The sequence below is a fragment of the Sciurus vulgaris genome, assembly GCF_902686455.1.
Source record: "Sciurus vulgaris genome assembly, chromosome: X".
Lineage (NCBI taxonomy): Eukaryota > Metazoa > Chordata > Mammalia > Rodentia > Sciuridae > Sciurus > Sciurus vulgaris.
Window position 1 is genome coordinate 111,990,534 of NC_136471.1, and position 24,795 is coordinate 112,015,328.

At 34.3% G+C, this 24,795-nt stretch overlaps 1 protein-coding gene across 7 annotated transcripts in view; it reads right to left on the bottom strand.

The window, feature by feature from the left end:
- Window positions 1–9,315: 9,315 nt before the first annotated feature.
- GK (glycerol kinase) overlaps window positions 9,316–24,795 on the bottom strand; it is a 75,711-nt gene continuing 60,231 nt past the window's right edge. For 4 of the 7 annotated variants that reach the window (XM_079122911.1, XM_079122913.1, XM_079122912.1 and 1 more), the window contains 8 exons: window positions 22,816–22,894; window positions 21,919–22,015; window positions 21,027–21,111; window positions 20,394–20,514; window positions 19,573–19,716; window positions 17,153–17,233; window positions 12,797–12,883; window positions 9,316–11,156 (listed from right to left, as the gene is read on the bottom strand). In XM_079122911.1, the coding sequence (XP_078979037.1) occupies window positions 11,146–11,156; window positions 12,797–12,883; window positions 17,153–17,233; window positions 19,573–19,716; window positions 20,394–20,514; window positions 21,027–21,111; window positions 21,919–22,015; window positions 22,816–22,894 (705 nt within the window). In that variant the 3' untranslated portion in view covers window positions 9,316–11,145. The remainder of the gene's footprint in view (window positions 11,157–12,796; window positions 12,884–17,152; window positions 17,234–19,572; window positions 19,717–20,393; window positions 20,515–21,026; window positions 21,112–21,918; window positions 22,016–22,815; window positions 22,895–24,795) is intronic. The other 3 variants (XM_079122916.1, XM_079122914.1, XM_079122917.1) reach the window with 3 other exon arrangements.

Consider the following 24,795-nt stretch of genomic DNA (forward strand, 5'->3'; position numbering starts at 1 on the left):
GGAGTGAAGGAATTGAACTAATCCTTATACTGAAGGTGTGGTCTTTTTTGACCTTTCTATTAATCTGGAGAATACCCTATAAGATTCCCTGTATCTTGAAAGCATTCTTGTTCTGGGCTTCTCCATCTGGTTCCCCAAGTGTGAAGTCTGTTCACCTTTGATGCTCCAATAGCTCATCTCTCTGATTATAGGTTATCATCCAAATATTTTAAATTGCTGTCTTTCCATCTCAACACTTTACAGGTCTTGTTTTGACATTTTCAATAAGAAAGTTGATCTGAATAATCCAGTGTGATTGATTAATATGGCCACAAACTATTTGCAGCTCTCTTTATCATGCAGTGGAGTCTATTTTCCCTTCCCTTGAATCTAGTCTGGCCTCTGATTTGCTTTGACCAATAGAAAGCAGGGGAAGTCATATTGCGGGGTTTCCTTGGCCAGGAACTCAAGAGGCTTTACAATTCCACTTCTGCCCTCATGGAACTCAGCCACCAGGGGAAGATGTTTGAACTATCCTGTTGGATAGCAATATGGTAAACAACTGAGGTGTCCTGTTCAACAGCCCCAGTTACCTGCTGATGTGTGAGATCAACCTAGACCAATCAGCCTCCAGCAAATGGGCCATCTGACTGTAGGCCCAGGAGTGACTCAAGTGAGAACAACAGAAATGCCCCCACTGAGGCCAGAGCAGACTGATGGTCTATGGAATTGTGACCAGTAAAATGGTTACTGTTTCAAGTCACTAAGTTTTGGGGTGGTCTATTATGAAGCAATAGATAACTCATACACACAACTTACTGTTTATCCAAATCTGCAACCGTCATTAACTGAAAAATAAATTTTTTTTTGGTACTGGGATTGAACCCAGAAGTGCTAAACCACTGAGTCACATCCCCAGCCCTTTTTTATATTTTATTTAGAGACAGGGTTTCACTAGTTGCTTAGAGCCTCACTAAGTTTGAGGCTGGCTTTGAACTTGTGATCCTCCTTCCTCAGCCTCCCTAACCACCACACCCAGCCTTAACTGAAATTTTAATGTCAAAACTATCAACTTAGTTTTTGTTATTCATTAATCTGAGAAGACATTTATGTAAATTTGTTAATAAACTACATATATTTTACAATAGTAACCCAATATTTGAAAGCAGAATTGAATTTTTTCTTTCAGGAAAATCTTTCTGAATGTGCAGTTAAAATTGTCAAGTTCATTTGGATACATCATAGTCAAATGATTACCAAAGCCTGGAAAGAAAAATTGTACCTTCCTTTCTCTAATCAGTTCCTAAGGGGACTAAAATTAACTGTTAAATCTATATTTAGAAACAAAACTCATTATTCTTGAACCTAGAAACCTCAAAGCAAAGGAAGAAATAGCATAACCCTAAAGCCATTTACTGTATTTCAAGTTAACATCCTACTTTTGTTTTAGATAAAAACCTTTCCTATGACTTTCTACAAGAGAGCTCCAAAAACAGTTTTGGGAGCAAGACAATCTCTTTGACTCCACATTTATGGTTGTATCTTTTTAGTATCCATTTGGCTACAACCAAATTTCTCACAAATAGTTTAATGCAAAGACAAATGCCATTACTTCCCCTGGATAATAATTAATTTGGATTGCTCAATTTCAAAGTAGTTCCTGATTCTTTTAAGAGTACTGTATCCAAAGAATAAAATTTAAATTTCTTATTTTAAATAAAAATAATTCCACTGAAAATATGCTTTACGCAAAAAATGTCTATGGAATTAGGATGGTGAAATTGTTGGCTCAGTGACTGTTTTATGGCTAAAGGAATTTAATACTGTTTGTAGTTTTTTAACATTGATATGAACTTATTGTCATCTTACAAGTATACCCTTTGTCTCATACAACTGTATGTATACGTTTATTACGTAATATCCTATAAATTACATTAGTCACCTTTTTTCCAAATTAGCTAGACTTTATTACATTTGAATGCTACAGTGCTTATGGTGCTTAGAACATCTGATCAAAATGCTGATGGTTTAGAGTAATACAGAAAACTTTCTCAATAGCTTTGTAAAGTTCAATATGTAAGAAGCTAATGACAATGATAAGAGAATGTAAAAAAATTTGCTGCATATTGAGACCATAATGATGCTATCAACATAAGATACAATTAACATAACTGTATTTTAATTTGGTCATTTATAGATTATTATAGAGATTTTTTCTTTAAAATTTTCTACAACCAAATAGGTGAAAGTCAAAAACAATAACATAAGGAAGAGTGAAAAATAATTTGATTTATATTGGGACTATAATGGGGACACAATTTTGCCTTGGAATTGGTTGATTCTACTGTATCATCTCAACAGTCAATTATGAACAGAGGTTTTTTTAATTTTAAAGTTTCAAAAATAAAACAGGCTGTAACGAAGGATATATTTGTGACTGAATAATAAGTGTAGACAAGTATATAATGTGTAATTATCAACAATGTTTCAATTGTTAAATGTTGAACTGGAAGTTATGAAGAGAAATATCTATAAATCTGACTTTTATGATGAACTGAAAAGTCTAAGAAAAAGCAAAGATGTGGGAAAGCGTAGGTGAATTTATGGCACCAGTTAAGCCTTTGGTTTTTATGATTCTAGCATGAAAGCACCCTGAACATCTCCCACCGTCACTACAGTGCTTTTGTTTAAAATTTGATTACCAAAGACCAATTTCTGCAGCACTCGCGGCTGAGAGTCTTGAGACGACAGAGAAGCCTTGACCGTGGGGGCAGCGCCATCTAGTGGTTGAATTTGTTTCTTACAGAAAACCAACTTTTCAAAAGGTAATCAGATCACTAGATACTATTCTAGATGGCCTTTAGCAAGTGATAGAGTTTGGACTACAAGTGAATTTGGAAAAGAAGAGGAGTCTTGTAAGGTATATCTCTCCACAAATGTGATTGGATGTTTGACATATATTTCAGCATAAACGACTTAGCATCTGTGTATGTTATGATCATCTTATTGGCATTATGGTGTCTTAAGGTCTTAAGACTCCATAAGGAAAAAAGAAAAAAAAAAAAAAAAACAAAACACCAGCACCACTAAATTTGAACTTTGTCTACTATGATGAAATAAAAGAAACCTGTATTAACACAGCTTCACACTGTACCTTCCCCAGTTCTTCAAGCTGGGGACAAGAATCTTTGCCTTGAGTTACTTTAATTTTAAAGGACAATCTTTTCTGGGGGGAGGTCCCTGTGGTTACCAGTGAGTACAGTTCAATTAGCCAAACACAGATATTGGAGTTAATTAAGAAACAGTCATAAGAAGCAGCAGGCTCGAGTATATGAAGCCATTATCATAGGCATAGGCCCCCAGCCCTGGCATGTACCTGTGTGACTCTCTAAGAGATAAGGAAGGGGAATGTGCTGTCATGGATGAACAAATATGTACACTGGGGACCTGGCAAAAATTTCCCTTCAATAATGTTTTATTTGTGGTACCCCAGGACCTTGAGCATGCTAGGCAAGCACTTCACCACTGAGTGGGCCTTGAACTTGTTATTCTCCTGCCTTAGTCTCCCAAGTTGTCCCTTCAGTAATATTTATTATTCTATTCGATAACCCATAGAATAGCTCTGATCTTGGGTATTCTAAATGCACAGACTTAACAGAAAGTTTTCAGAACTCTCTTATGCTCACATGCGAGTATCCTGAATAAAATTATGTACGCTGCTGAGCATGGTGGCACACGCCTGTAATCCTAGCAACTTGGGAAGCTGATGCAATAGGATTGAAAGTTAACTTAATGAGACCTGGATGTAGTTCAGTGGTAAAGAGCCTCTGGGTTCAATCCCCAGTAACCCCTCTACCCCAAGTTACCCTGCATATGTGTGTTGGGGAGTAGAAGTACAACTTTACAGGATATACATAAACACATATACATTTAACATATAGAATTAAGAATTAACTTTATCCGTAGGATAAAGATAACATTAAAATTCAGAAGAATCCTGACAACTTCCTTTCAGTCATTTAGTTATGACTCTTAAAATCTATTAGCTAACACATATGGTTACTTTAGGAGACTAGGAACTCAGTATTTAACATTTTTCCTAGGCGTTTTCCAGGTGAAAAATATCTTATCTGAGGCCCTTTGAGTTCTCTGGTAAACAGCCTCCTTAGATGTGAGTCAGGTATCCTTATATTGAATTTATCAGTCTCTTGGAATAGCAGCCAGGTTTAAAAAAAATCTGGTGAAGGTGCTTAATCCTTACCACGAACCAAGAATAAATAAGTAAATAAATAAACAAATAAATAAAATCTTAATAAGTAGTTACTGAATTCAAAAAATAAATTAGTTCAAGCAACTAATTAGCAATAACATTTCCCTGAGTGTGAGCAAAGAGAACTTAAATGCCAAACCATAATGGCAAAAACCCAAAAAGCAAAAAAACCAGCATAGGTGAAATTGGATAATTGGTTTGTATCAGAGCCCAATATTCCCTTCAATAGCAGTTAACCATTTTTAAAAAATTTTTTTTGGAGTTGTAGATGGGCAGCATGCCTTTATTTTATTCATTTATTTATATGTGGTGCTGAGAATCGAACCCAGTGCCTCACACATGCTAGGCAAGTGCCCTACCACTGAGCCACGACCCCAGCCCAGCAGTTAACCGTTTTGATTATCATCCTACTGTTTCATTTTACCCATGTCTTTATGATCCTTTGAAAACAAATTCCAGTTTTATTATTTAGAGCTTTGGACCATACTGAACTAGAACCTTGAATGTAGTAAAAGAGGCCTTGTGTCTAACAATGGAATGATCACAATTATTTTTCACTTGAATTGAGACTTTTTGATTCAGAAATTTTCTAGCCTTAACATGTAATTATAAATATGGTGAGCTTACAAATGTATAGCTATTAAAATTTGTGGGACGTACTATGTAGGAGATAAAACAAACTGGAATTTCTTATTTGATTCATAAAAAGTGAATGGTTAAGGGTGAAATTATTTTTAGGATATAATTTCAAATACACTTATTTCTTCTATATATTGATATATACATAAGGTGCTCAAAATGATTTTGCCAGAAAACAAGATTTCAACCCTTTTAATTTGAGAAGGCTTTCAGGATAAACAAACTGATGGCCAGTCGGGCAGGGTGGCACACGCCTCTAATTCCAGTAGCTCAGGAGGCTGAGGTAGGAGGATCTTAAGTTCAAAGCCAGCCTCAGCAATTTAGCAAGGCCCTAAGCAACTCAGTGAGACCCTGTCTGTAAATAAAATACAAAGTACGCCTGGGAATGTGGCTCAGTGGCCGAGTGCCCCTGAGTTCAGTCCCTGGTACCCAACAAACAAAAACAAAACAAACAAAACACTCTGATGGCCAGTGAGTGATAGATTCAGATTCATGCAATCAGGAGGGCAATATATCTTACCTTTTTATTTTGAAATATATCAAGCATACTATTAATGTAGGGGATACAGTAAATGCACGTGTACTTACCATTAAGCAGTGGTATTTGCTGTAGTTCTTAATTTTTTTAGAAACAGCTTTTCAGGTTCCAGGGAAGCCCCTCTCCATGACTCCATCCTCCATTCCAGAGATAACCACTCTACACTTGGTTATTATCTCTAAGCACGTTTTATACTTCAGGTTCACCGGTATGTGTCCACGTACTTGATACCTCATTATTTTGCATACTAAAATTTTAATGTAAAGTTTGTGAATATTCATGATCTGTGAAATATTCCCTTGAAGTTTGGGGGGTATCAAAAATGATAACCACAATGATTATTTTAGGACTATGGATTATCTTCCCATTCTTTCTTACCTCTTTTATTTTCTAATTTCCCTTTTTCTTTTGGCACTGGGGATTGAACCCAGGGGTGCTTTACCACTATGCTACATCCCCAACATCTTTTTATATTTTGTTTGAGACAGGTTCTTGCTAAGTTGTCCAGGCTGGCCTTGAACTTGCAAACCACCTGTCTTGGCCTCCTAAGTAGCTGGGATTACAGGTGTGCAGTACCACGCCCAGTTTATTTTCCAATTTTTCTAAGAGTAGCATTACTTCCATTTCCATGCAAAGAGTTCTACCATAAATGTAAGTGGACAGAAATGCTCATTCTAAAGAGCTCCTCTGACAGCTGATGATGGAGTCACAATTCAGATGGAGTGACAATTCATACTGCTATATGAGTTGGAGGTACAATTAATTGAAGCAGTAGATTACAAACAAACCTATTGTTTTCTCCCATAAACTCTGTAGGAAAAAAAAGAGATTTAGAAGAAAATTAAGGGGTGAAGGTTTAAATTGAAGTTGGGAAGAAGTTGATTAACAGATGAAAAAATAAACCTCTATAGAAATTAGGAAATAGCCATTAAAAGTTTTCACTGAGGAAAAAGTTAAGTTACTGATAATTATGATAATGCTGTGGTTAATACTTTCAGCAGACTTCTTCATGTATCAAGTTTTCTTACTTTCCTTTTTGGTGGGGATAGTGGGGACCAGTCATCTACATACTTTATTATCAGTATATTCTATTGAGCAGATCATGAAAACTGCAGAAGGTGAATGGAAGGGTAGAATGTTTCATCATAATTCCTCTGTATCAGTGACAAAGCACCTTACTTTTTCCCAATATTAAACACTTGAAACGAGAGTTAATGAAAGTGGAATAAAAAGAAGTTCCCCAGCACCACCAAAAAGGGGAGTCAAATTTATTAACTTCTGTTTTTTAAGGAGTAAATAAGATTCATGTTAGGGATCACAAACTCAGGTGCCATCAGGGACTAGGCATTTATGTTTACTTTACACAGTGCAAATTTAAGATGATGTCGTTTTAAATGAGCCTGTGGGGTGAGTTCGGCTTGTGAGTCATTAATTTGTGACCTCTGAAATTCTAAATTACATTTTGGAGATATAATTCACATACCATAAAATGCACTCCTTTCAAGTATACATCAGTGGTTTTTAGTAAATTCACAAAGTTGTGCACCCTTTTTATCTAATTCCAGACCATTCTCATCACCCCAGAAGAAACTCCATACACATTCGATCAGTTCTGTTTTCCTTCCTCTGGCCCCTATTAGTCACTAAACTACTGTCTCTATGGATTTATAAATTCTGAACATTTTATATAAATGGAATCATACAATATGTGGTGTTTCACTTTGCATATTTCCAAGGCTCATCCATCTTGCAAGACACAACAGTACTTAAATCATTTTTATGTCTGAATATCATTTATTATATGGTCATAAAACTTTTGTTTATCTACTCATCAATAGATACTTGGATTGTTTCCTTTTTTGGCTATTATGAACAATGTTATGAATATTCATGTGCAATGACTTCTGAATTTAAGTTCAAAATTTAGTTTTGTAAATAGTTGATATATTAATATGATTCAATGGTATACATAGAAAACACTTAAGATTGTTCAAATATATAGTGAAAAAGTTTTTCCCTTCCTGACAAGGGAAGTTTTTCCCTTCCCTCCCAAACGCCCAATTTTCGTTCACTCCATTCTGTCCCAGAAGATAAGCACTATTAACACCTTATGTGATTTTCCATCAGGCACATATTCTAGTTTTTCCATGTATATTTTTAAAGGGGGGAGTACTGGGGGCAGAATCCAGGGATCCATGCATGCTAGGTTACACCCCCAGCGATTTTTCTAATAGTAATGTAGCACACTTACGTGCTTCTTCTATACCTTGATTTTTCACTTATCCTGAATGTTTCTATTTGTTTCTAGACAGTATCTTCCTTCTCTTACAAAGCTACACATTTCTCTTGAGTGGCTGTACCACAGTTTATCTTCTATGGATGCTTTGGTGACTTAAATATTTGCTGTTTACAAAATTTACTTGTAAACTAATCATACAATAAACAATGAGATAAATATTGAGATTTGATAATGAGAAATAAAAGCTGCCCTTTCAAAGAACGGCCATCCTCTCAACTGTTATGTCATTAGGTAGAACTGAAACTGTGAAAACTGGTAATCAATGATATTGGCCTAGTTAAGCACTTGAGGTTTGTTTTGTTTGTTTTTTGGTGATAGGGAGCAACCCAGGGCCTTGCACATGAGCAATTCATTTTTGGACTACCTTCTTTTTCTCAGAATATTTTTATAGTCCTCAAATTTAATGGGTCATTTTCATTAAATCTGATGACAAGGAAATCTCAGAAAATACTTGTGAGGTTTTTGCCTATGGTATTTGACATATATTATGCTTTATTACAGGCCAGATTTAAGATATGTATTCAAGTATAGACAATGCAGTAACCAAATTGCTTTCTTGGTTTTCTACTAATTGCTTACTATGTGAATTTATTATATTTGTTAAGTTGTAAGAACGAGGGATTGAGTAAACTTCAATATTTAAACATTAGTTAAACAAGCTATTACAAAGTTAATTAAAAATAATTTTTGTCACAATAGGCAATGGGGGAGGGAGGAGTGGAGGTTCACCGGATGGATCAGACAGGTGGGAGTTGGGGCAAGGGAGGAGGGACAGGAATGGGAAAGATAGAAGAATGATCTGGACATAACTTTCCTATGTTTGCATATGAATACATGACCAGTGTAACTCCATATCATGTACAACCACAAAAAAGGCAAGTTTCACTCCATGTATGTATATCAAAATGCATTCTATCACTTATAACTAAAAAGAACAAATAAAAATGAAAAAAATAGTATTTGTACATCTATTACTATTACTATTACATAAACATGGGATAAAAAGTACCTACCCTATTGGCATTGTCATTCGTTTCTATGCTCTGACAACTTCTATTTGGTGGTTTCTCCAAAACAGCGCCCATTCATTTCCCACAGTTTATAGTACACCAATAAACATTCCAAAGCATTGGGCTTTGGGCACTTAAAAAAATTCATTAAAAAACTCTAAGATATCATCACAGAAGTAAATATGCATTATTTATTTTACTGATTAGTTGGAGAACAAAAGACTGGGGTGTTGGCTATTGAGTTGAGAGAACAACGGTGCACTATACTCCACTGACTAACCCAGGAAGAGAGAGAGGTTGAAGTGAAGCACAGAATGAAACCAGTTGAAGGTTGTGGTTAGCCAGGTGAGACTCTATTGATAATGGCTGTTGATCTTGCCAAGTTATTTTCTGGAAATGCTGAGATGGAACATTTTAGTCTGTTCTAATAGACTGATTAAGGTGTTTATCACTCCAGAAACTATTTCTTCGGCTGTTGGTTAATTCTTCAAAGTATGTCTGATCAAGTGCTAACAGTTGAGTTTCATGTTTGCTGATACATCTTTGTTAATTTAACTTTGATCTAAATGAGAAATGCAAGTAAGAACGAGGGGGTCAATTTATTTTATGTAAGTTTATCATTAAATATCAATGTGTACAAGTCAAACATTTACAAATCTTGCAATCTGTAGAAAAATTAATGTAATCTTAAAATTATCTGAACAGTGATTTGCACCATTATTTACAATTATCTCAACCTACCTTTGTAGAAACATAATTACTTTTAAAAGTACCCCTGCCAAAAAGTGATAATTTCACAGTACCTTTCTATAGTATTTGTGTCACTTAAGTAGCAGCTGCATCAATAAAACCCAGCAGATTTAATAATTTAGAAATAGCACAATCAGAACAGTAAATACAAGCTACCATTAATTCCAAATAAAACCTCTTATATCAATATATAAATATTTTCCCATTCAGCACTGATAGAAGAAAAGAACTAGGAGGCAATATTTTCCTGTTTACTACAAAAAATAATTTAAAAAATCAATGTGAAGAAACTAGGTGAATTTTTATATAATACTAAATATTTTGAGAAATTATTAGTTTCACAGGAAGGCATTTCTAATGGTAAACCTTTTTTCATTTTTAATATGACATTAAGCATTGATATTTCTCTAGTATTTCCAGATAGAAATAATTTCTTATTAAGAATAGATAACAATTTAGATTGAAAGAGATTGTCTTTATTCCTAAATTTCCCTTAGTTTTTAAAATTTGACATTCCCTCAATTCCTCCAAAGAATCCCAAATATATAAAAAATTAATTCAAAGGAAAAATAACTTTATTTTGACTAGTGATTATGTTTGAGTACAGTATTTGTAATACTCCAGTTTTCTTCTTTTATTAAAGATATATCTATCTAGACAATTAAATAAAAAGATGAAGTATAAGAAATATAGTTGAAATGATAATAAAGTACATTTTCTTTTATTGACATAAGAGATATACTTAAATTTTAAATATTGGCTCTTTAAGAAAAAATTTCTCCTGGGTAAATAATATGCATAACCGTTGCCCAAACATGTATACAGCTGTTTTCCCCAAAATATTTATATACATAGTAGTCCACTTAAGACCAGCCATGTTATAACCTACTGAATACAATGTGCTCCTAATTTATAAATGGGCTACCAGTAGTATATAAAATATATAGGCATGTATGTTATACATATAAAGTAAAAAGTATAAAAAGGAGAGATGGAAGAAATAAGAAAAAGAAAGTGTCCTTCCCTATAAGATCCAGACAAAAAGTCACTCTAATCAGTCAGACAATGTAATGCATTTCAGTTTTGGCAAATACTTTTCAGAAAAATATCCAAACTATGAGATATTAAATTGTCATATTAATAATTTAGTAGAATTTTCCATTTAAGCATTCAGTGAAGATATGATCTTGTAATATATAGCAGAGAAAACTTTTGGGGGATCTGTTAAAAACAAACAAAAAATCACTCATTTTTAGCAGGTTAGTAATATCCCCTTAATCAGGCATGTGAGGTACAGAGAATCAAAATCCTGGTCCGTTAGCATCTGATGAAGACTCCAATGGACAGGATCTGAATTCTTCCTAGATCTTAGAGGGAATGGGGCAGGATGTTATGACAATGGAGGGGGTCAGCCCCCAATGTGGCTGGACCAACCTTAACTGTCAGTGTTAAAAAACACACCAAATATTTCTGTAGCATTCTTCCTGCTGCATTTTCTTTATTTCAAGCCACAGGTCTACTTGGAGGAGGATCATGCAGCAAGTGGCTTATAAATAAAATCAGAGTCTATGAATAGTGTCATCACATTAAGAGACAGAATTGCTGGATTCTCTCATTACATAAAAAGCTTGCATCTTGGCAATCCATGAGTTGGTATTATTTATGGGATACCTAAAATGGGGAACAAAAACCATGTAAGTCAATGAGACATATGCAATTCAGGAGTTAAAGCAATGAAGACTCTTCATTTATTGACTAAAAATTCCACGTGATTTCAAAATAATGCCTTGTAGTTAAAATGTAACAAATATTAACTGGACCAATTCCAAAATTAGCATATACTATCACTGTCGCTAATTGTTTACCTTGTAAACACTGTTCTTGAATCTTAGTATATGTCACCAAAGAGAACCTAAAGATGGTGACCATATGCATTTTAGAAGCCTAACAATTTGAACACAATGTATCTTAAGCTTAGAGAGGCAACATGTCTCAATTTAAGAGAGCCCAGGCCTTATCATGCTGTCATAGTACCAAAAGAAAAACACCATCATCACAACCAACAAAAACTTTCAGCTGCAATGCTTTTTTTTCTTTCCTTTCCAGACCATCATTATGCATTTCAAAATAGAATAATGAAAAGTAACAGAACAGTTTCTAAAAGTATATATTTATATTTCTCTATAAATTTAAATTACAGTTCTCATTGCAACATTAGAGTCTTCCACTAAACATCCCTTAGCATATTAGCACTAATATCAAGATAAAGTATTGTTAGTACAGAAGTGATGATTTGAAAAAAGTATCTTGAGTACACTTGAATATGAAATTTAGTTTTAAATTCTCATGCAAGTAACTCAAATTTTTCATGAAAAGATAATCTTATGTCCTGATATGTAATTTTCATTTCATATTTACATATAGCACTAAACTGATGATGCCAAGCTAAATAAATGCTTGTTAAATTTCTACAGACAGATGTTTCGCCCATATTAATAAAGTTTAAAATTTGCATTTTAAACCCAGGTCATCAACATGTTAACTAAGAGAGATAATTTAACTTTCTCTAATCATTAAGATTTTATAAAATGTTCTACTTTCATGGAAACACATATATAAAGCAAGTTGTTTCCACTTAAGTCAGTAATTTGAAGAAAAATCGAGCTATCATCAGGAGCAACTTCCAAAATGGCTACTATTTAAATTAACAGATTATGTTTTCATTTCATAATACGCAGAGGCATTGTACTTTACAAGAATATTAAGTAGATGTTAATGTGCAAATATAATCATTGTTTTCATTTAATCCCCAATTTATGCAATAATTTTAAAAACTTCAGTTCACCAAATATATTCTTTTTACCTAAAATAAAAGTGACTATAAATCTTCCCTGATTTTAGTTTTATAAAAACTCTGCTAACATGCTCTGGCTGAGACTTGCCAGAACTGAACTACTGTCTTATTTTAGCAAATTTCAAAAGTATGTAAAACAATTTATGTACATTTAAAAGTCATTAATTAATGTCAAAATTACACTTTCATCAGTCACTCTGATTTGCACTTTCCACTTTTGCTTACTGATATAGCTCACAGCATAACGTAGCTCCTCAAAGAAATCATCTACTAAAAATCAGTCCTTAATTCTAATTGCCCCCAAAAGATTAATTGACATAACTAATTACATCTTTCATTGATTTTCCAGGTTCTTAAACACAGAAAGAATAAAAAACACTGAAAACTTTCTGCTGAGTTATACATAAACACATTAAAGCTAACTAATAACAATTGTCTAATTTAAAGAGTAACTAACCTGAGATGTACCTTGCTCCGATTAACATTACCATGCTACTCACTATAAAAAAGCCCAAGGGCAGACTACAGAAGATACTAGGGTCACCTGTGGTCATCCAAGTAGAAGGGAATTCCAGTCAAGCAAACCAAAAGAGAGACACATAATTACAATATTTATGTTAAGAATCACATGATAGCAAAACAAAATAAGTTATAAAAATAGCATATTCATAAAAGCTAGCAAAGAGTTATTACTTTAAATCAAAAATATAATCAATATCAAAGGCATATGACAGATAACAAACGATACAGAGAGCATGCCACAAGTAGCCAAGAACATAATACATATAGACCAACATTAGCCTTCCACTGGCAAAGTCAAAGAGAGCCTATGGAGAACTTTTTGGGAGGCTGTTGAGTTTTGGAGTTTTCTCCCCAAAGATACTAAATGAGCATATTCACCTAAAGTTTAAATTATAGGTCCTTTGGCTGTCAGAGAAGAGTTTTATTAGTCTACTGAAAATGAATTCCAAACCCTATTTTTGCTAAAACATTGGTATGATCTCATTTTTGAAATAAAATTTGATGTGTAAGGAAAGGTACCTGTCAATATACTGTAAATGTAAAACTAAATTATATTAATCTACATTTAAAAATAACCCAAGAACATGACTATTTTGGTATTTTCTAACCTGAATTCTATTGGAATCCCTTCTTCTAAAGAATATTCCTTATACATACCCATTTTTTAAAATTTAAAGATTATGTATTTAGGGCTGGGGTGAGAGTACAGTGGTAAGGTATCTGCCTAGCATGCTCGAGGCACTGGGTTTGATTCTCAGCACTGCACATAAATAAATAAATAAAATAAAGGTCCACTGACAACCAAAAAAAATTTTTTTTAAAAAGTAAATAAAAAGATTATATATTTAGAATACATAATACTTTGTCTTTTGGTGTTGGGTATTGAACCCAGGACCTCTAAGCTATACCTCTAACCCCTAGAATATTTAATAACTCTTTAAAGGAGAAGCTTATTAACAAAACAATGCCCAAGAGTTGAGGAAATATAACCATTAGACAGGGGCTTCATTGAAATACGGTTAAAGATTCTCTGTGGGCATATTTTGTGATATAGTGAACTAATCACAGTCATTTCTTTGCTTTTGGAGAGGATTTTTTCCTTCCTCACCATGCATTTCTTTCCCTGTAGAAGGCAATTTTTCATTAGAAGGACATAATCCATTTTCCTTACTTTGTCACTATTTATGTTGTTCTTTCTTCCAAATAAAAAAGCATTTTGTTCCTACATTTATAGAGACAGCTGTGGCTTGGATATGAGGTATCTCCCAAAACTCTTGTGTTAATGCAGGAATGTTTGGAGGTAAAATGACTGGATTGAGATTAGTAACCTAATCAGTCCATCCTAGTTTGAATGAACTGAGTGGTAACTGTATTTACATGGGGTGTGGTTGGAGGAGGTGAGTCACTTGGGACAATGTCCTTCAAACATTAATCTTCCCTGTGGCCCCTTCCCCCTTCCTCTTTGTTTCCTGACCTTGCTAGGATCTGAGCAACTTTCCTCCACTGGGCCCTTCCCTGATGATGTGCTGCCTCGCCTTGGGCCCAAAGCAATGGAGTTGGTCAACCAAAGATTGAACCTCTGAAACCATGAGCTCAAAATAAATTTTTCCTGGGCTGGGGTTGTGGCTCACTGGTCAAGCGCTTGCCTAGCATGTGTGAGGCACTGGGTTCAATCCTCAGTACCATGTAAAAATAAATAAATAAAATAAAGGTATTGTGTCTGTCTATAACTAAACAAAACTAAAAACTTTTTTAAAAAATAAAATAAATTTTTCTTCCTCTAAGTGATCCTTATTCGATATTTTTGGTCACAGCAACTGATTAAAATGAAGAACATATTTTAACTTGATTTTAGGAAGGGGAATTTACGTTCTGGTTTTCTTGCAGCAAGTCATCAGTTACGCTAATGTGCAATATCTGATTTTTTTGGATGTTTCTACAGTGAGTTATTTTGAAAAGATTTGAGAATTATCTGTATTCAGGAGTTACTATTTATATAATGTTAATGAAGTTATTTCTCTTTTGGTGGAATATATACGTGTATATACATATTACATATATGCCTTATTACTCATATATGTATATATGTTAATGAAGCTATTTCTCATTAATTCCAACAAGAGAAATAGCTTCATTAAAAAGATGCCACCTAAGTTGATAGTAACTCCGTGATGCAGATAAACCTTAGATTATCATATATATGTGTGTGTGTATATGTATGAAAAGCTACTATACATATATTAGTAATATAGATAATGTTATATATAATGGCTATAGAATATATAGTATGTGTATATATAGTTATATATGTAATATACTTGTTATTTGATATGTGTAATATATTTAAGCCAATTTGACCTTTCAAAATGCTATTACAGTAGATTTTGAGTTCAAAGTCAAGTCATCATTTGTGATAAACTTTCTCTAAAAAAAAATCAAATCTCCCATCACTTCTAAACTTAAAACACATATCAAATGTTAATAACATATTCAAATATAGTTATAAGCAAAAAATAAATGACTCTTTTAACGTTGACAAACAGGTTTGGAAATTAAATAAACAATACTATTCCCATAAATTAAAGTAATTTAAAGAGGATAAGATATCAGGTAGCGATTCTAACATCCTTTAAAGTTTATGAAAATAGGGTTCTGTTTGTAATTCTATTATTGCATAGCTTATTATAGTTATATAGCTTAAAAGAATATGATGAGCAATTTATTAATCAAATATTTTGGAATTTATTATACAGCTTAGAAATCCCAAAAATATTAAATATTAGTGTTTTTAAAACTTCAGCCTTAAAGCCACTACTGTCTAACTAAAACAAAAACAAAATAAAATCTAAAACTCCTGAAAACTCAAATTACTTTTATCATCAATGCTGATAAGCAGAAACTGAAGAAATGTAATTTTTTGTAATTTTTTTTGTTTTCTTCTATCAACTTTTTCTTAGCATTTTAAATTAATTGATAGGTACATAAACAAGGGGAAAATGCTCAATTGACTTTGGGGGAATTCTGCAATTAAAATTATATCTTCAAGTACCAATAAAGAGAACTGTGAGAGTATAAGAAGTGGCCTAGAAGGAGGAAGGCAGGAGGTCTGTGCCATTAACAAAAATTCACCTAATCAAAGAAATCATGTAACCCAGCTTCTCATAAGCAATTTATTCAGGACAACTAGAAAAGAAGTCTGGACCCACATCTATTACATCTCATGTAACTAGCGTTATGCTAGAAAAATACTTCTGACTGAGAAGTGTAATTGTAAAGGGCTTCAGAATTGCAGTCTTGATAAGAAAGTCTTGGCTGCCATCTTGGAAAAGGCAGCTCAGTCTCAGTACAAAAAGGATATTAAGCTCATTTAGGAGAAAATACCAAAAAATTCAAGTAAGAATACCAGGACTAAAAATACAGATCACAGGGAGCTGGGGTGCTACATTGTTCTAGAAGCTTCATTTAAAAGTCAGATTCACTAAAAGTGGTTCTATACTCACTTTGGGGTTGGAAGGCAGGTAATAGTTCATTTACAAACTCTTCTCCATTAATTATTAGTATTATGTTCTTCAATATATTATTGGCCATTGTTCCGTTCATTATGCTCTTGTATTTAGCAAAGAATTATAATATTATGTCATATTTAAGGCAGTTTAAGGCTGGTTAAATCTAAATGGTTTACTTAGGTTAAATACCTTCCTGATTAAATGATTTGAAAAATAAAATAGTCCTTAATTTTCTGCTAAAAGCCTATCTCAATCTATTATATACTCCTAATTTACTATGTTTGGTAGATTTCTTCTTATTTCTAAAGAACTCCCAGTATGTACATTTCCTAAGTACTTTGAAGCATGCTGGGAAGTAGCAGAATATATTCTGAAATTAATATAGCTTTTGATTGGTTCAGTTCATAAAGATAGCCTCCCAAAAAGGTAAGATGAGAGAGAGAGGAGGGGGGAGGGAGAGAGAGAAGATTCTCATTGATTTTTTTGTTCATTAAGAAAAAACTAGAAATAATTTTACTTTTGAAAAATTCAATTATTAATTGAAGTGCCAGGAATAAACGAATAAGGACAGATATGGCAGTACAGAGTGAAAGAATGTACATTAACCTGATAATTTCCATTTTATATTAAGGACTTTAAAGTGCTTTCAAAATATTAGAAACTTTGGATATATGATAATGCTTTTCTTCAGAGCAGCCTGGCTAAGTGTTAATGGCCAGATACTGATATAAACTGTTTAACATACTTAGAAAAAGTAGAAATAATAAATAATAAAAACATTTTACCACTTTCTGGAGACTGAGTTGTAACCCAACCCATTGATTTCATCACAGCTTTCTTCCATGTAGAATAACGAATTTCACTTTCTAGAATTTGAAAGAAGGGAAAAAAACAGATATGAAAGGTAGTTTGCTGAGGTGTTCTAAGAGTCATACTTATCACTCTACATTTATTTTTTTTTTACTGAGGATTGAACCCAGAGGTGCTCTATATGGAGCCATATTCCTAGCCCTTTTATCTTTTGAGACAGGTCTCACTGAGTTGCTGAGATTGGCTTTGAACTTGTGAACTTCCTGCCACAGCCTCCTGAGTTGCTGGCATTACAGGTGTGCACTATTGCCTGTCATCACTTTGTGTTCTTGACATTGTTGCACACATTACAGTAAAGTGGGGCTTTACCAGGGCTCAGATTTTGGAAGGCATGGTTGTTGGTTCATGGCTGTGAATAGAAGAGACATTCACTTGGATGTTGTAGAGAAGCATAATGGGAAATTCATCATGGGACTGCAGGATGAAGGGAGAATGGGAGACACACTACCTACTATGAAGACAGGGCCATTCAGAAACAAATGGTGGTGAATTTGAAAAAGGAATCCCATTTCCCATTTGATCTCTCTCTCTCTCTCTCTCTCTCTCTCTCTCTCTCTCTCTCTCTCTCTCTCTCTCTCTCTCTCTCTCTCTCTCTCTCTCTCTCTCGTGTGCCAGGTGAAGGGGATTAGTGTGAGGAGAAGGGAATGCTACAATGTGGAAAAATTAGAATTGTTTTCAGTCCAGTTAAAGGATTTAGCAAATATTGATTTCTCACAAGATTCAAAGTGAATTCCTGTGAGACCCCTGACACCTAAAAGCAGGATTTCTTTAAGGTGAAAATCTACAAGAGGAAGACTGATCAAAAAATGAACACTGATGCTATACTCCTCTGAAGGGTACCAAACCACACATGGGACTAGCCTTCTGTCAAACCTCCCAGCACCCGAAGCCTGAAACTTCCAAGACATAAGGTTCAAGGATCAATTGCTTCAGAAAGTTTGCCAATATCCCACTTGTAGCCCCCTTCCCTCTTCCCACATCTCTCAAGATGTTGGTTACTACAGTGAAGTTTTATGGTTTGGTCTTCTTGTCTCAGTATATGTGAGTCTCCTGAAGGGCAAGGACTTGGTCTTATCCATCTCTGTAGCCCCATGAAAGTAATAATCTCTGACCTGCAATTGGCTCTAAATAACTGTTACCTGAAAGGATGAACTAGATGCCCATTAGTATGTGGGAGGTAGTGGGAAGGGACCAGTGAAAGGGAGGACAGCTAGCAGAACTGATCAACTCCAGGTTAAGGCCTTAAACGGTTAAGGCAAAGATGGTTTACCTAAGTAAACAGTAATCTTACCCCCTTTGTTCAAAACTTCCTTGCTTTGAGAGTGGGATAAGTATTTAGAGGCCACATACATGCTCTGAACATTATTTGCCATTAAGAAGTTGGTATATTTTTCAGAAGTAGAAAAAATTTGGAACTTCACATTTTATCCAGTATTATAAAAATTTAAAAAAATTCAGACAGAATATCAGATTTTGAAGTAAATTTCTACATTATGGTTCATGGCTTACTGTCTGACTATAAAATTATTTGCATTACAGCTCATTTTCTTCTTCTTTTTTTTTTTGCAGTGCTGGGGATTGAACCCAGGGCCTTGTGCTTGCAGGGCAGGCACTCTACCAACTGAGCTATATCCCCAGCCCCTCATTTTCTTATATATGAAAAAGAATGAAACTCTAGCATAATATTCTAGAAAATTAAAGAAAAATGCATTTGAAAATTTATTTTCCAACAGCTCAAAATCCATTTTGATGCTCTTTTATGCATAGGTTTCCAAAAGGTCATAAAATCAAATTTAACAAATAAAATCACATTTTCCTGTTGACATCTTTAATTTAAGAAGTGTATTGCTATATTTTAATGAAGATGTTGGGCAGAGCTTTGGCTTAGTTTAGTTGCTTAGGACAGTGAATCAGATATTTAATGCTCACTTACTTAAACTGCTGCCACTCTTCTTAGGCTAGTCCTGTTATGCTTTAAAGTTACCAGTGTCTCTTAAGCCAGCTAATCATGTTCTTTTAAAGCCAGGCCAGCACAGTTAAGATGATTTGGTATAGACATTAGGGATGGGTGGCTAATATGTCTCCCTTATCACTTTGTTATTGTCCTAAACAGTGTAGAAGGGAATGGTTTAAAAAGTGATTTTAGTTTTTAAAAAGGAAACAATTCTTTCATTTACAATTATTCAGTATAGCCCAATATGCTTAGCAGCCACATCTGAAATAGTAACATTTGCTATTTCACTTTGTTCCTTAACTTAAAAGTAAACAGAAAGGCAAACCCCCTCATGCTGAGGTCATTTTCACAGAATATCAAAGTTTCATTCTTTATATGTACCCTCAGCATTGATCTGAGGTTCAAACCGCTCCATCGTGACAGCTGACAAGTCCTCAGGTTCAAGACTCCAAACGCCAACTCCTTCTGCAGCCCCTGCTGCCATTGCAGCACCCAGTGCAGTTGTTTCAGGCATGGAGGGCTTTACTGAGGGGAGAAAACTACATCAACAGTTTTGCATTTATGTATGCCTAAAGAACTCATTCTTTTTTTTTTTTGGTGCCAGGGTTTGAACCCAGGGGCACTTAGCCACCGAGTCAGATCCCCAGTCCTTTCTTATATTTTATTTAGAGGCAGGGTCTCAATGAGTTGCTTAAGGGCCTCACTAAGTTGCAGAGTTGCTGAGGCTGGCTTTGAACTCATGATCCTCCTGCCTCAGTCTCCTGAGTTTTTTCTTCATTTTTATGATAGCATACCAGGTTTCGAAGTTTAATGGTGCAATTCTGTTTTTTTCTCCCTTGAAGAATGTAGTAAATATTTTCTGTTATTGTTGTTTGTATTGTTCATTTTGTTATTTTATACTCAGCTTATATTTTGTTATTATTCTAAAGCACAAATAAAAGAAACGGTGGCATAGATGTTCAGGGATTAACTTAAATGTAAACATACTAGATACTCCATTTTAAAAGTTATCGATATATTATATAAGTATATACATATATATATATGAATATGCACACACATGTATATGTAATTATATACATATAATATTAAAAGCAAATGCTTGGCTGAGATTACAGGCATGTACCATCACGCCTGGCAAGAACTAGTTGTTCTGAAGAAACCATTACTCCAGGAATTTAAAGGAATGAAGACTTACTAACCTACGGGAATATACAGAATGTCTGCTTGTAGCTGCATAAGAATTTTGTTGCTGGTCATTCCTCCATCTACCTGCAAATGACTGAGTGGAATTCCACAGTCGCGATTCATGGCATCCAAAATCTTAAATAAACCAATGCAATTAACATAATGAAACTAATTCATAGTAACATCTCTGAAAATGGCAATCCTTCACTCAAAAACTCTAAGGAGCTCCCCAAATCCTACAAAATGAAATTGAGGTATCTTATATTCATCTTCTAAGCCCTTCCTGATTTGGTCACAACCAATCTTTTCTCTCATTGTATCTGTGCATTCACCATGATATTCAGTAAGCCATTTGATTCTGTTCTGCATCCTGGTTTCCTGCCTTAATATGCCTACGTCTGTGCTGTCTCCTTTGTTTACTATGACTCCCTGCAATTGCGAAAAGCCCCAGTGCCCAGCAGATAACTTAGAAGGCAATGATAGCTGGGAAAAGGGGGGAAACATATTTAGATTTGTTTACACAATTTTCATTTTTTAAGTAAAAATAAATAAATAAATAAATAAATAAATAAAAATTTCAGGCATTAATGTCATTTAAAAATGATAAAAGAAGAGAAATTACAAGAAAACAGGTCAATATTTATTACCTCTCGGGTTTGGAAACAAACAGCTTCTAATGCAGCAAAAGCAATATGGCATTTATTGGTGAACTGAGTGAGTCCACAGATTATCCTAAAAATATACACAAAGATTTTCAGATTAGAGTGGAATAAATAAGTCATCCATTTGAAATGTCACAAATACAGAAAGAGTGAATTTGGTGGACAGAAACATTCAGGGAAAGAAAATTCAATATAATCATAAAATAACTTGGAATGTCTTTTTTTTTTTTTTTTTTTTGCGGTTCTGGGGTTTGTACCCAGGGCCTTGTGCTTGCGAGGCAAGCACTCTACCAACTGAGCTATATCCCCAGCCCTTGGAATGTCTTTATAGTTCACAATCCTGCATTCATGTATGGAAAAGTTCATGATCCATCTAAATAGATGATAGTAGATAAAATCAAATCTGCATTCATTTAGATGATGGCCCTTTGCTATACAATTTGAATATGCCTTGAATATAAAGAATAACAGTATTAACATGAATATGGATATGGCAGAAGCTATTATCTATGAATTTATAACTTCTTGGAGCTTAAAGGTTTTGAAGTTAGAATCTCCAAACAGAAAAGGTTTTCTTAACACTTTAAAATCATTTGAAAATAAATAGGAAACTATTAACTAATTTGTTAAATAAATCAAAACATCAAAAAGTAGACCATATTGTCAATACTTACTTTATTTTTTAATTGATAATAGTTGTGCATATTTATGGAGTACATTGTGATATTTCAATTCATGCACACAATATGCGATGATCAGGATATTATATCTTTCACCTCAAACATTTATCATTTCTCTGTTGGCAACATTCAAAAATCCTCTCCTCTAGCTACTTTGAAATAAGTGGTAAATTACTGTTACCTATAGCAATACTTACCCTCTTGCACTTGGTTCCCAGTAAGGTGCATATAACCCTGAAAATGCTGGAACGAAGTAGCAGCCATAAGAGGTACCTACTTCTTTAGCGAGTTTTTCTAAAATTAAAAAAAAAAAAAAAGAAAAAACAAAAACAAAAACAAAAATTATACAAATAATAGTAAAAAAATAAAGAAAATCAAAAATCACACAAGTATTCTACTTTTTTAATACATATACCTATTTTCAGAATTATTGCAGGGTTTTGGTTTCTAATTCATTGGGATAGCCAATATGTTCCTAATTACAGTAGTATGCTAGGAGCAACCAAATAGTTTCCCCACACTGAACACCCCCACTAAAATAAAACCCAGCTCAAGAAATCAAGAAACTAGATTGATTTCCTTAAGGTATTTTAGCTCTTTTCTATTACTTTTAAGGTTGCCTCTCATGTGTATAATCAAAAATGTCTTTCTGATTGTCTTACCTTCAGGCAAAGTTAAACAAGTAGATGAAGGAGTAAGTAGCTAAGTTCAAATTAATTATCCATAGATCGAACATAACCATATTAGTATAGAGTTTTAATGCTCACTATAATCTAGTTGTTAAAGCTTTCTTATCAGATAAATATAAAGTAGACTATCTGCAAATGGGCAATCTCTGGTGTTTCATTTTACACTTGGGTAATTTTTATGTTCTGCCTTTCCAGTTTATTAATAACTATTGCCAATTATATCAATTTGCTGTTTAATAAACCTTCACAATATAGTCTCTTTTGTTTAAGTCAAACCTATAATAGGGGCCCACATAATTTATAGAGTACCTATGTGTCGGGCAATGCAATAAACAGACTACAGAGATAAAATATTAGAAGTTTTCATTTTTCAGATTTTCTACCCCTCTGTTAGAACACACTCACCGATTTCCTCTGAAGACTTTATAATACCAAGATTGTCTCTTAGCCAGCGAATAACAGCACCAGCTATAGCTACAGAACCCTAAAGGAGGAAAGGAATCCAAGAGAGAATATATGTTAGCACTACAAAGCCTTTTTATTGACCTTATTCTCTGTATATGGCACTACCAAAAGGATAAAATTCAAGCAATTCGACCTTGGGACTCCCACAAACACAATAAATTAGGTCTTCTAATATAAATATAGTTTTATCCAGTTCACTAATAAAAGTTTTTTCATGGGATAGGGAAAAGAGATGAGCTCTCCAGCATACCCTTGGACCTGTCCCTATAAGTAGAAATCAATCTTTTGAGCAGTTTAATTCTTTTACAATTTTTTTATTTGTTGCTAAACTACTGAGGCATACTATCACCTAGAGTAAATTTCCATCTTATTCACAAACTTATTGGGAGAGGCCACATTAAGTTTCTTCAAACTGGGTGCAATGACGCATGCCTATATTACCAGCTATTCTGGATGCTGAGGCAGGAGGATTGACTGCAAGTTCGAGGTCAGCCTGGTAATTGAGAGAGATTCTGTCTCGAAATAAAAAAAAAAAAATAGCTGGGTGTGGTGGCACACACCTGTAAACCCAGAGACTCAGAAGGCTGAGGCAGGAGGATCATGAGTTCAAGGTCAGACTCAGCAACTTAGCAAGGCACTAAGCAACTCTGTGAGACCCTGTATCTAAATAAAATATAAAAAAGGGCTGGGGAAGTACTTGTGAGTACAATCCTTGGGACCAAAATAAATAAATTAACTAATTAATTAAAAGGGCTTGGGATGTAGCTTAGTGGTAGAGTGCCACAGGGTTCATTCCCCAGTACTGTCAAAGAAAATAAAAGTTTCTTCAAATCCATTTTCCACACCTAACAGCATATAAACTCTTAAGCAAAACAGCTGGTCATGGTGGTGCATGCCTATAATTCCAGTGACTTGGGAGGCTGAGGCAGGGGGATCAAAAGTTCAAGTTCAGCCTCAGTAATCTAGTGAGACCCTCAGCAACTTAGCAAGACCCTATCTCAAAATAAAACAATTTCCTACTATGCATGAGGCCCTGAGTTTAATCCCCAGCACTGCAAAAATTAATGAATTAATTAATTTAATTTAATAAAAATAAATTAAAAGAACTGGGGATATAGCTCAGTGGCAAAGCACCCTCGGGTTCAATACTCAATAACAAAAAAAAAAAAAAAAGAAGAAGTAGTTTAACATAACAAAAACACTAGCTCTAAGGTAATTATTCTTTAAGACCAATCACTAAGGGGTCTGGAGGTAGGGGCTGTGTCACAAGGTTGAAAACATACAATTCAGAGTCAGATCAAGTGAGTTTGAATCCAAGGTCTAGTACTTAACTACCATGTGGTCTCAGGTGAATTACTTAGGCTTTCTGAGTTTCCTTCCTTCCTTCCTTTTTTGTGCGACAAAGGATTGAACTCAGGGGTGTTCCACTGCTGAGCTACACCCCAGCCTTTTTTCTTTTATTTTGAGATAGGGTCTTGCTACATTGCCTGTGCTGGCCTTGAACTTATGATCCTTCTGCCTTGGTCTCCCACGTTCCTGGGATTATAGGTGTGTACCTTTGCACCTGGCTCTGAGTTTCATTTCTTTACATATAAAATGACAGTGACTATCACAATACGTACTTAAACAAATTACTGTGAGGCTCAGTATAAGAATACATGTGAAGGTTCTTAATGTAAATATTAACTTGGTTAAATAAATATCAGATAGGGGTGTAGCTCAATGGTACAGCACTTGCCTAGCATGAATAACATCCTAAGTTCAATTCCTAATATTGCCAAAAAAAAAAAAAAAATCAGCCAAATTCAATCAACAGATGAATGGATAAAAAAGTAAAATAATAACACTATGGAAAATTATTTGTCCAGTAAAATGAATGAAGTACTGATATATGCTATAGCATGGGGAAGCCTTGAAAAC